The following is a 12,261-nucleotide window of genomic DNA, read 5'->3' as shown; positions in this document are numbered from 1 at the left end:
TTACTATCTCAGAGCCCAGGCAACAGATAAGAGCTAATATGAGAATGCAGAGGAGCGAAATCAGGGTAACCCAAAACTCTGGACTCTCAGCCCAAACATCCAACCAGGCTCAAAATGCCTTCAGAGGCCCAGCTGCCTTCTTCTCTGCACCTGCAGCTTCTGCCTCCCTCCATCTCCACTCCACTGGCTCCTGCTATATCCAAGCCTGAAATCAGATGCCAAGAATCTGCTTCTGACCTCCTCTGCCCAAATATTTGAGAAGTCACCTCACCCGCCACAGGAGGAAGGAGCAGGAAAGAAGAGAGAGAGGCCGCCCAAAATTAGCCTGCCTATAAATAGTGGGGAGAGGGAGGGCGGGGGAGCATGCAGGAGTCCCAGACCAGCCTGGTACATTTAGACATGTAGGTTTTCCCTAAAGGGGAAGTGAGACCAGGTTGTTGGAATGGAGAAGAATATTGGAGGTCAAGGAGGGAAATGAAGAAGCTGGAGGAATCCAGATAATGGAGGCAGCTCGATATTAGAATAAATAACCTGCCAGAGAACTTTTGTATTTGAGTCCAGAGTTTGGAAATTCATTCAGTTAAAACAAATGCTGATACCGTGTGATTCCACTCGTATAACATTGTCAAAACGACAGAGCTGGAGAGATGAGGAACAGATTACTGCTCGCTAGAGGACAGAGATGGGGAGGTGGGGGGGCGTTAATATATAAAGATAGCACAGGGAGTTCCTTCATGGGGATGAAGAGTTCTGTATCTTGATTTTGGTGGTGGTTATTCAAACCTATATGGGAAATAAAATTGCATAGAACTACGCACACAGGCACACACATACACGAATGAATGCTTATAAAAAAAACTGGGGGAAACGGAATAAAGCTTGTAGGCTAGTTAACAGAATTGTACCTGCGTCAGCAACCTGGTTCTGATACCGAGCCACAGTTACAGATGGTGTCACCACTGGGGGAGCTGGGGGAAAGGCACAAGGGAATGTACTGTTTTTGCAACTTCCTCTGCATCTGTAATTATTTCAAAATAATTTCAAAACATTTTAAAAATTGATAAATGTCCGGACCCAGCAAAGGCTTTGCCCCTTGTCTGAGTGGAAGCCGAGGTTTCTCCAGCCCCTCTGTCCCTCTTCCCCTCCCTCCGGAACCCCTATTTTCCAGCTCCCCCAGATGACACATTTTCCAGCTGCTGTGTCTAGCTTAGGAGCAAACACTTTCAGAACACACTGCAGGGTTTACTTCTCCCTCCACCTCATCTGGCAGCAAAGCCTTGGAGCATACGTCCCAGGGCCTGCCTCTTCCTCCCCAGCACACACAGCCTCAGGACTTTCTCACCCCACCCACCTCTCCAGCACTAGAGTCCTTCTGTGGCCTCTGAATTCAGGCTGTAGCCAAAGTTCGAACTCCGGGAGTGGCTGGGAGAGAAGGAATAGAAATGTGATCGAGGGGAGTCCTTGGAGACATGGCTTGACCACTGTGGTCTTGGAGGATCCAAGGGAAAACCCCTTGCGCCTTGGGGAGAAGGACTGGGAGGTCACTTCCCACAGGGAGCCATTCAGACTGTCTTGAGGGCCCCTTTTCTTTGAGCGTGGGCTTCATGCCAAGATTTGGAACTTGGCCATACCACCAACGGCCCCCTCTTGAAGCCCAGCCAGATTTCCCCGTATGAGAAGCCTTCTCCGCTCACACCATATCCTCCCTCAGGCCTCACCCAACCCTAACAACTCGGCAGCTTCCAGCCGTAATGCTTAGCCCAGCCAGTCAGCTTGGAGATCGCTAATTAAAGCTAACTCTGAAGGAGACCTCCAAAGAACAGGGAAATGAGTGGAGAAAAGAATTACAGAGTTGCGTTCATCCATTCTAAGAGAAAGTAATCCGGGTGGGAAATTGTGAGCAGAGGTGGGCAGAAAAAGATTTCAAAGTTCAAGAGTCATTCTCCAGTTATGTATGCAGCTAGTGTCTGTCTCTACCAAAGGCAGGTGGACACTGAGGTTAGACAGTGAGCAACAAGGGTCTAGAACAAGAGCAGATGGAGGATGATATCAGCTGGGGTTCCCAGATGCAGGGACCCATGGCCTCTGCCCAGATCTAGGGCAAAGGAACAGCCAGTGCATGGGAGAGGAGGGCGGGGCTGATGTCTGCAGAGTCCTGGCACTCTCAACACTGATTGTGAAAATGTCAGGAGGTTGTGCCAAGGGGGGTGAGGGTAATACAGCATGGGCCTGGCACACTCCATGAGTCATCCTCTTCCCAACAGTCACAGACTTAAGGCCGAAACCCCCAACACCAACCCCCTCATTAGCCCCTGACTCCTGTTTCACATTCTCCTTGTCACCATTCTCTGGCACCCCTTCCAGCCCCTGCCTGTCTCTCCCAGCTTTGGGAGTGAGGCACTGGGCATCTTCCAATCTGCCTCTGTTTTGCTTGCTCACTGCAGTTGGAAGCTAGAGCCAGAGGGGGTGAGGACCGGGCCAGGCTGCCCTGCGATGCTCTCACTCTTCCCGCTTCTATTGATCAGCCAGCTTTTTGGAGCAGAGCCTCTTCCCAAACACTCCTCCTCTGCCAGGATTCCCTTCAACTGATGTCCCACAAGTACAGAGGGGCACAGTGGCAGGAGACAGTGAGCCCTCCCTAAAAGTGCTTCTGGGCTCCCCCTCCTAGGGCCCCTCCCATGGAGTCTGCAGAGCAGCGCAGTGGTTACCCTGGGGATCTGGCATCAGACGGCCTGCGTCTGTGTCCTGGCTCCACTACTTCATTACTACACTGCCCTGTACCGCAGATGCTTCCCTGCAAACTGGGGGCGACTATTACACTTCACACGATTGTTCTAGGGATTAAATGAATTAATACATGTAAAGTGCTTGACACACAGTAAGTACTCAGGAAATGTTGGGGAGAAAGTACACATTTAAGCATAGACACATACACACGGTATCCAACAGTTTTATTCAGAAGTTTTATTTTGGCACTTAATGTTCTGCTTTATGTTCCCACTTAACCATTTCACTCACTAATCTTTTGACAGCTGCTCATCTCCCAGGACTTAAGGTGCTACTCTGCAAAGAGCTAAATGACTTAATCTCCAACTGGGACTCAGGAAATTCATGAAGAATGTTTTATTCTAACTCAATCAGTATCCATTTCTTCCCCAGCCCCCACAAGTAGATGTAATGAAGTCACTTTTCAACTATGTCACTGAATCACCAAGTGAGAGCATGCCATAGTTGGAAATGGCCTTAGATGTGGTTCAGCCCCGTGATTCTCACCTTGGGTGCACATTAGAATCACCTGAACAATTTTTAAAAAAAAAAAAAACACCTATACCGGGGTTAATTAATTAAGTAGTCTCAGGCTAAGGTATTTCTTTTAAAACTTCCCCCAGTGATTCTAATGTTTAGCCAGGGCTGAAAGTCACTGATTTAATCCAATCCCCTAATTTTAGTAGGAGAAAACCAAAATCCAGAGTGAGTAAGCAACTTGCCTGAAGTCACCCAGCATGTCAGTGCACCGTGCACCAGGAGAGATTGTGGCAACCAAGAATATGTTGGTAACGTTTATCATTGCTTCTTGTTGGGGTTAATCTCAGAAGTATTTCTCTGTAGTTCAGAAAGGTGTTATATAATTTACCTTTTACTTGGCCAGCAGCGCTTATTCTTCGCGTTAAGACTTAAGTGAGTTTGCATTCCCTGACCACAAAAGGACAGAGATGGAACTGCACGTTCACCACACGTAGCCAGCCAAATTAGCTAAGCTCCCTAGGAGGCCGCTGGAAGTGCCTAAAGTGCTTCCTCTCTACAATGATCACCCAGAGGCGAGGAACTTTGGCCGGGTGGTGAGAAGTGAGAGGGCTGGAAAAAGAGCGGACAGCATTCCGTCCTAGAGGGAGGGAGCCAGGAACCAGCCAGAACTGCCAGGAGAGAAAGGCCAGGGAAGGCAAAGAATTTCAATGAGTCCTGGGAGCCTCTGCTCCCCCAACAACCGAGCTGTGATGGACAGCCTGGCAACAACAACCCTCCTGGGAGCCTGAGATTCAGAGGAGATGTGAAAAACTGGCTCTGCAATATGAATACTAAAGAAAACGTCTTCCAACACTCACTGAAAAGTGAGCCCCCCATAAAGACAAAAGCTCACCTGCCCCCAACCCTCTCCTAGTCCCTTCCTTCTTAGCCAAGAGCCTCGCTACCTACCACCCCACGTCTCGAAAGAAGGGTGGTTCCGAGCCTCACGTGACACTTCGGCCACGTGACCAGGGCCCCGCGGGAGCCGAGCGGCGCGTTCCAGTTCCGGGAGCCAGAGGGGGCCGGGCTTGCCCTGCCCCCAGCCGTCGCGACCATGCTGTCCCGCCTGCTGAAGGAACACCAGGCCAAGCAGAATGAACGCAAGGAGTTGCAGGGTGAGCCGAATATCCCCCCCGCGGTTTTCTCTCCCGCCGCGGCCTAGCCGCAGCCCAGAGCCTGGACCTCGAGTACCAGCCCAGATCCGGGGATGGCCGCTGGCCAGTGGTCACGGGCGTTGGGGAGAGGAAATTAGACGGAGCTTTTCTGGAAGTTCCGTTCCCCTGCTAACCGGCTCTGGTCCCTTTAGCAGCACTCTGTGCCTCTCGGCAACGCCCCCCACCTTCGGGCTCGGCGGCGTCCTAGCCCCGCCCCCTCTCGTGGAACGTTGTGCCGATTGGTCCAGGGAGCCGCTAGGCCTGGAAGGGGAAGGAGCGCTCCTGGAGGGAGGAGGGTGTTGGGGACCCACCCGAGATGGGATCCTTGGAGGCCTGAAACCAGCGAGATGGGGGTGGGGTCCTTGTTTCCTGAATCCAGGCTGGGAATCCCGGAGTTACCAATCCTTAGACCGAGGTTGTGGGAAAAGAGTGCCTGGGAGTCTGGAGTCCTGGGCCCTGCCACTGACTGGTTAACATCCCTGGGTGAAGCACTTCCCGTCTCCGGGTACCAGTTTCCTCACCTCTAAAATGTCTTGCAAGGTCCTTTCAGCTGTGGCACTCTGAGGTTAGTTGAGATGTTCCCACAACTAGTAGAACAGCAGTGAATGGGTGGGGAGCCTTCAGCACCATCCCTCAAAAAAACAAATCTCCACTCCAATCCCTTTTCCCCCTCCCCCTAGAGAAGAGGAGGCGAGAGGCTATCACTGCAGCGACCTGCCTGACAGAAGCTTTGGTGGATCACCTCAATGTGGGGTATGAACCTCTTCCTCTCAACACTAGCCCTCCCCCTCTCACCAGGTTTAGACACTGACAGGATCTGGCCCTCAGACGCTCTTGAGAGGATGAGATGTTCCACTCATTCCCCTGCCCTTCCCCCACTCAGCCTAACTTCATGGAGAGAGGCTTGAGTCAGCTCTGACCCCTAACATTGGGCAGGGAGAAGCAGCTGCAGTGGTTGGAGAGGCAGCCACATCCCCCCTCCCCACAATATCTTCCCTGGTGCTCACAACTTGAAGCCATCTGGTCACCTCCCTTCACCCCTCCAAGTCCAGCTGTCACTTCCAGCGGGAGGGAGAGCACCATCCTTCACCAAAGCTTACCACACTCTCCTCCTCCACCTCCCGCCCTCCGGCAGGCCTGGGAAGCAGCTGGCAGGAAAGAGATGGCACAGCTGGTGAGGGTAAGGGCAGAACCTATGCCAGGAGCCACCACAGAGCCAGGCTGTCGCTTCCCTTCCTTCTGAGTCTCCAGAAACCACCCCTTGCCCCAGACCTAAAGGAGGATGCCAGTAACAGCCAAAGACTTGGGAAAGAGCAAAGAATATTGTCTCTTGACCCTGAGTGACCCAGAAGAGTACAGAGATGATGATGCGATAGGCCAGGCTGTCTACTGGGAGAAAGGAGGCAGTGCAGTGCCTTCCACTGCAGGGCAAGGAGAATAGCTTGGTTGTGAATCCAGAGACTGAGTCACCCAAGTGAGCCATGCAGGGGCTGTCATCTTCATTGCTCATCTCTGGGTAGGATTAGAGGGAGAGAAGCCTGTGGTCGGGGCCTCTGATCTCCCTCCCCTGCAGGCCTCTCCCTTCACGCAGTGTGAGTGAGAGAAGCAGGAGGTCAGCAAGGAAAAACGGGATGTCAGGAACTCCCAGGGGAATGTTGAAGCACTGCGAGCCCGTCCTATGGGTGTTTCAGCTCGAACACCACCCCCTACCAAGGCCAGCTCTCCCAAAGAGGAGGGACAGGGTCTGCCCCACCCCTCCCACATTGGCGCCTCCTGGGCTCTGCTGGGAGGTTGGCCCAGACTTCTCCCACTTCTCTTCCTTCGCTGGGCGCCACCCCACTTTCAGCTTAGAGGGCAGCTAAACCAAAGCCAGATTAGAAAGGGTCTTGTGTCGCTGCCCACGGCTCCTCTCATTCCCCGGAAAGGAAAACAAAGGCTCAGTCTATCCCAGCCCCTGTCAGGTGTCCTTCCCACTCTCTGGGTCCCCCCACCCCTTGCCCCCTCCAGCCCACACAGATTCCAGAGGGTGGGGGCACCGGATGTGGATTGTCCCAGCTGACCTCAAGCTTTGGGGTGGGCAGGGAAAGATTCAGCAGCCAATAAGGGAGAACAGTTACTGCAGGGTCTGGGGGGACCGGACAGAGGGTTGGGGACACCATCCTCAGGGCAGTGATGTAACCGGAGTCAACCATGATTGAGGAGAAAAGAGAAACCATTGCCTAGAGCAGAAGGGAGAGAGAAGAGATCGCTGGTCTGTGTGGGCGAGAGGAGAAGGGTTGGGAGAGAGACTGAGGGCCAAGAAGCAGCCCCTGGGACATCTTCTCTTGACCCTGAGTTCCTGGGGAGGGGGTTGCTCTCCATCCCACCCCAGATTCAGGGAGGGGCCCAATTTCCCTTCTCAACTTCTTGCACAGATCCCTGGCCTTCCGATCACTGCCAGATGTGTCCCTGCTGCTGGATTTTCCCAGCTTCCCCACACCCCGTTTTCCCTCCCAGCTTCTTCCTCAGGGATGTCTTTTCCCCCCCAGGTTAACCCTCCCTTCTCTCACCCAGCTTCAGAAACCCCTTTCGGGGGTAGGAGATGGGATGTTTGTAGTCAGCTCCCGGCTAGGCTCTCCTGGGAATCCTGGGAGCGGGAGGAGGGAACCGGGTTCATTTGCATGAACTGATTGGTAGTCATTTGCCTCACATCCAAGGATAGCTAAAATCACAAAGTCTTCTCCAGCCTGGTTCCTGGCTGGCCTCCCACTTTGCAGTGGAGTCTTAGTCCTGGAGACCGCTCCCCTCCAGCTGGGGGAGTTGACTTCCTCCCTCCTCCAACCTTCAGTGTGGCCCAGGCCTACATGAACCAAAGAAAGCTGGACCATGAAGTGAAGACCCTACAGGTCCAGGCTGCCCAGTTTGCCAAGCAGACAGGCCAGTGGATCGGGATGGTGGAGAACTTCAACCAGGCGCTCAAGGTGGGCCAAGCTTCTTACATCACCATGCCTCCTCATGGGCCCCCATTGGCTGCCTCCAACGGGGTCACCTCAGGCCTGGGGTTAAGGAAGAAGTGGGAATGTTCCTAGAAACCCCAGAAGTCTTTGGCCCCAGTGTCACAGAAGCTAGAGAAAGAGGTAAAAGCAGCTGGTGGGTCCAAGTAAAGCCTTTTCTAGGGGATTAATGGGAAGTGCCCCCATCCATCCCCTAGAGCCACACTCCACCCACCCTGACTCCCAGGGCTCCCACCCCCTCCCTTCCCAGGAAATCGGAGATGTGGAGAACTGGGCTCGGAGCATCGAGCTGGACATGCGCACCATCGCCACCGCACTGGAGTATGTCTACAAAGGGCAGCTGCAGTCTGCCCCCTCCTAGCCCCCATCCCCCCCTCTCCTCTTGCCTCCCCCAGAGGAGCAAGAGGGAGGCTGACAGGCCATGAATAAAACCCAAGCCTCCATTTCTCTGTGTTTGTCCAAGGAGCTACTGGCTAGAGGGTGGGAATGGAAGGCTCGAAGGCTCTTTCCCTAAGAGTCAGGTACCTTCCTCTTACAGTCAGCTCTCTTTTCCTCCTTGGGCCTGGGACCTGTGCAGAGGGTGGGAGTTTCCCACACCTCCCCAGAGAAGAGCTGTGGGCGCAGTTTTCAGTTCAGCAGAGAAGCAGGACCGGGAGCCAGCCTGGTCCCAGCTCTGGCTCTCTGCCTCTCCACGTGTCCGTGGCCTCCCCAGCCTGGTGCTAAGCAGTGTCATGAGTCTGGGCCTGGTGGGAGATTAACTCTTGGGTGTGGGATCACTTCAGGGCAGGGAAGGAGGGGGGATGACAGGTCCAAGGTCACCAACAGAGAGGGGCAGCTGCCATCCTTGACCGATCTGTCCCCTCTTGAGAATCCACAACAAAGGTAGTGAGGAACCCCAGCTGGACTAGATGGCCAAGAAGAGGGCCCGGGCACTGCCGGCCTGTGCCAAGCGCTGGCTTCAGCCCGCAGGCTCCAGCTCCCCCAGCCTGTCCTCCCCGCCCTCCCCCACCCCACATGCACTTAATACTCTGGCACCCAGTCCACCTGCTGTGGACTTGGCCTTAGCTGTAGCTAGTGTGGAAGCCTGGGAAGACCTGGGAGCAGAGTTTCTCAAGCAAAGCAAAAGCAGCGGCGTCAGGTGTTGCAGTACCTGCTAGCTTTCCCCGTAGGAGGTAAGCGAGGTGCCGGGAGCCCGGGTGGGGAGAGGGCGGTGCTGGGAGACTAGGAAGACACTCACATACTGAGAACTCAGAGCCGAAAGCTTTCAGTGTGCCCCCTCACACTTTATCCTCTGATTCTCCACAGCCCTCAGGTGGGCAAGGAGGGTGTTAGCCCCACTTGGTAGATGAGGAAACAGGTTCAGAGACACAGTGATCTGCTTAGCCTCACACAGTAAGTTTGGAGCCCCCGGGACTAACATGCAGGGGCCCCGTACATGTTTCTAAAACCAAGGCCCTGCTGTTTAGCAGGAGGTAAGAGGTGACAGCAAACAAAGTCCCTCTGCTCCCGTGAGGCAGATCTGCACACAGACCGGCTCACAGATACAGGCTCTGCCCAGATCTTTGTTCTACCGAGATAAGCCATAGTTTAAAAGTTACCTGCCAAGCAGGTAATTTCTCAGTCCGCTCAAATCAGAGACTTCCAGCCAGGGAGGATATTAGTGGCAAGGGCCTGAGGACTGGAGTCAACTAGCACGCCCTCCTGCCCAGCCTCGGCTGCCACCTGCAGGTCGTTTGGGCTCCGGCCATGTGGCTGCCTCTGCTGCTGGGAGTCTTGCTCTGGGCAGCGCTCTGGTTGCTCAGGGACCGGCAGAGCCTGCCAGCCAGCGATGCTTTCGTCTTCATCACCGGCTGTGACTCGGGCTTCGGGCGACTCCTGGCACTGAGGCTGGACCAGAGAGGCTTCCGGGTCCTGGCCAGCTGCCTGACCCCCTCAGGGGCAGAGGACCTACAGCGGGTGGCCTCCTCCCGCCTCCACACCACCTTGCTGGATGTCACTGATCCCCAGAGTGTCCAGCGTGCAGCCAAGTGGGTGGAAACACATGTTGGGGAAGCAGGTGAGTACGGCTGGGGCCCCAGGACGGGTCGGGGTGTAAGGTGTGCACTCGCGGGGCTACGTGGGGAGGAGCGTGCTCAGGTGCTCCCAGAAAGGAGAGGGGCCCTTGGAAGGCCTCACCCACCCCGTGCCTGTCTCTTCTCCCCACAGGGCTTTTTGGTCTGGTGAACAATGCTGGTGTGACTGGTATCATCGGGCCCACACCTTGGCAGACACGGGAGGATTTCCTTCCGGTGCTGAATGTGAACACACTGGGTCCCATCGGGGTCACCCTTGCCCTGGTGCCCCTGCTGCGTCAGGCCCGGGGCCGGGTGGTCAACATCACCAGCGTCCTGGGTCGCCTGGCAGCCAATGGAGGGGGCTACTGTGTCTCTAAGTTCGCCCTGGAGGCCTTCTCTGACAGCCTGAGGTGAGGGGTGCAGGGCCCCAGGCTCCCAGCCCCAGGGCAGCCCAACAAGTGAACTAGCCTCTGCCCTGCAGAGGGTGAACACAGCCTGGTGGAATACTTAAGAGACAGTTTAGGGCTCGACTTCGTGGGCTCAAATTCCAGCCTTCTCCCAAGCGAGCTTGGTGACTTTAGTCGGTTACTTCTCTTTACCCCCGAGTGTTCCTCTGTTAAATCAGGATGAGACCTGCCTCATGGGTGTTGAGTGAAGTGAGACACATGTGAAACCCGAAAATGCCCCCAAAAGCCTGCTCTCATTATTAGCGTTGTTAATAACAACTACTCATGATGAGCTAGTACCTTCACATAACACTTTCTCCCAAAAATATGGGAAGGGTAGGTATTAACAGACATCCTTAGGGTAACATGACTTACTCAAGCCCACAACAGTGGGAGCACTGGCACCCCAGGTCTGCTAGCCTACAGAGCCCGGTCATTACGTCCTCCTGCCCCTCATCTTTAGACAGTAATGTTCAAAGTCCCATGAGAGCACAGGGGAGACTGGATGAGGGGCAGGGCCTGAATTTGGAGCAGAAGTCAAGTCCCCCAAGCCAAGCCCACCTTCTGAAGGAAGCCTTCAATACATCAATACAGTAAATACACCAGTATCTACTTTGGTCCCTATCCCTGTTTTTTCATTTTCCAATCGGCATCACAGAACACAGACTTTATACTTGGACTTCTGCAGTCCGTGCCGGGTATCCCCAATTTCCCCCAGCAAATGCCAGCACTTGGGACACAGCCCAGTGTTTTGGGCGCTAGGGAGCGGGGCTCTTCCAGGGCAGAAGTTGGCACATTGTGGTTCTCTCCTCAGATCTCACCAGCTGCCTACAAGCTAATAATGGCTTTTATGTTTTTAAATGGTTACTTTGTAAGTGGTTATATAAGTACCTACGATTTATCATTAATTACAGACCTAGTGCCAATAATATTTACTATCTGGCCCTTTAAGAAGTTTGCTGGTCCCTGTTCTAGATGCTCTAGAAGAGAAGACAAAGGAAAACAAACCTCTAAAATACCTCCTTCCCTGTGCCCCCTTTGCCCCACCCCAGAGCAGCAGGAATGTCCCTTCCTGTCAGGACCCCTGTCCCTCCCTGGTCGGTGACCCTTTCCCATCTTAGCCCTCCCACCCGTCCCTGAAGGTCTTCTCCCTATAAAAGCAAGAACCCAGAAACCTCCCTCTGCCCCCATTCCAGGCGGGACGTGGCTCCTTTTGGGGTACGAGTCTCCATCGTGGAGCCTGGCTTCTTCCGAACCCCTGTGACAAACCTGGAAAGTTTAGAAGACACCCTACAGGCCTGCTGGGCACGGCTACCTCCAGCCACAAAGGCCCTCTACGGAGAGGCCTTCCTCACCAAGTGTGAGTAGCTGGGCCCAAAGGCCAGGCCTGCACCGGCCTGCTGGGAGGCGGTGGGCAGGGCGATCAGGGAGGGGGTGAGGGGGAACGGGATGCCATAGGAGAACACCCAGGCCGTGTGCAACCTGCCCACACCCCAAACTGGGGAGGGGACCAAAGCCCCCTCTCACCTCTGCTGGGCAACAGCCCCAGGACCCAGGAGGTAGGGCCTGAGGTGGGCTGGATCGGGACAGGGACGCTGATCACAACCGCCTCCTGGGCTGCAGACCTGAAAGCGCAGCAGCGCGTCATGAACCTGATCTGTGACCCAGACCTGACCAAGGTGAGCAGGTGCCTGGAGCACGCCCTGACTGCCTGTCACCCCAGAACCCGCTACAGCCCAGGCTGGGACGCCAAGCTGCTCTGGCTGCCCGCCTCCTACCTGCCAGCCAGCCTGGTGGATGCTGTGCTCACCTGGGTCCTTCCCAAGCCTGCTCAGGCGGTCTCCTGAATCTAGCCCTCCTGCAAGAGATTGTTTTTCAAAGCAAGGACTTTGATTTATTTCTGTCCGCACCCTATTACTGTCTGGTGCCTGGCACAAAACAGCCACTCAATAAATGTGTATTATTCGAAACAAAACAGAAACACTGTAGGTGGTTAGAAATGAAGGTGCCCAGTGAGAGACTGACCTCACTTAACTCCACTAACCTAAACTGACATCCCCTAGCGTCTCTGGCCTGTTTAGTACCTGCAAAACAACCAGCCCCGCTGGGGGGCGCAAGGGGACAACATCACAGCTGGCAGTGATCTTTAACGCGGCACCTGAAGGAGTGGCCACCAGAGGGCACTGTTGGATGTTTCCTTTATTTTCTATGGAGTAAGTGTTGAAATTCAGTGTTTGGCCTGGGAATGAAGGGGTGGGGAGGTGGTGAAGAGGGGTCAGGGCCAAACTAGGTGGTTTCCAGGGAGAAAAAAGGCAAAACCCTCTTAAAT

At 54.5% G+C, this 12,261-nt stretch overlaps 2 protein-coding genes across 3 annotated transcripts; both read left to right on the top strand.

The window, feature by feature from the left end:
• The first annotated feature begins 4,239 nt into the window (after positions 1-4,239).
• BLOC1S1 (biogenesis of lysosomal organelles complex 1 subunit 1) lies at positions 4,240-7,877 on the top strand. Its single transcript, XM_006179806.3, has 4 exons — positions 4,240-4,400; positions 5,120-5,192; positions 7,267-7,399; positions 7,683-7,877. Exons 1-4 carry the CDS (start codon positions 4,340-4,342, stop codon positions 7,791-7,793), a joined length of 378 nt encoding a protein of 125 aa, XP_006179868.1. The 5' UTR covers positions 4,240-4,339; the 3' UTR covers positions 7,794-7,877.
• Positions 7,878-8,019: 142 nt separating this feature from the next.
• RDH5 (retinol dehydrogenase 5) lies at positions 8,020-11,907 on the top strand. Of its 2 annotated transcripts, none has more exons than XM_006179808.3 (5): positions 8,020-8,604; positions 9,161-9,488; positions 9,638-9,896; positions 11,129-11,292; positions 11,556-11,907. In XM_006179808.3, exons 2-5 carry the CDS (start codon positions 9,179-9,181, stop codon positions 11,777-11,779), a joined length of 957 nt encoding a protein of 318 aa, XP_006179870.2. In that variant the 5' UTR covers positions 8,020-8,604; positions 9,161-9,178; the 3' UTR covers positions 11,780-11,907. The 2 variants fall into 2 exon arrangements, with proteins under 2 accessions (XP_006179870.2, XP_006179869.3); XM_006179807.3 differs by having other exon boundaries at positions 9,142-9,488.
• Positions 11,908-12,261: the final 354 nt, after the last annotated feature.

Source organism: Camelus ferus, chromosome 12 (genome assembly GCF_009834535.1).
Source record: "Camelus ferus isolate YT-003-E chromosome 12, BCGSAC_Cfer_1.0, whole genome shotgun sequence".
Taxonomy (NCBI): Eukaryota; Metazoa; Chordata; class Mammalia; order Artiodactyla; family Camelidae; genus Camelus; species Camelus ferus.
The sequence above is the reverse complement of the archived record's forward strand: the minus strand, read 5'-3'. Positions and strand labels throughout refer to the sequence as shown.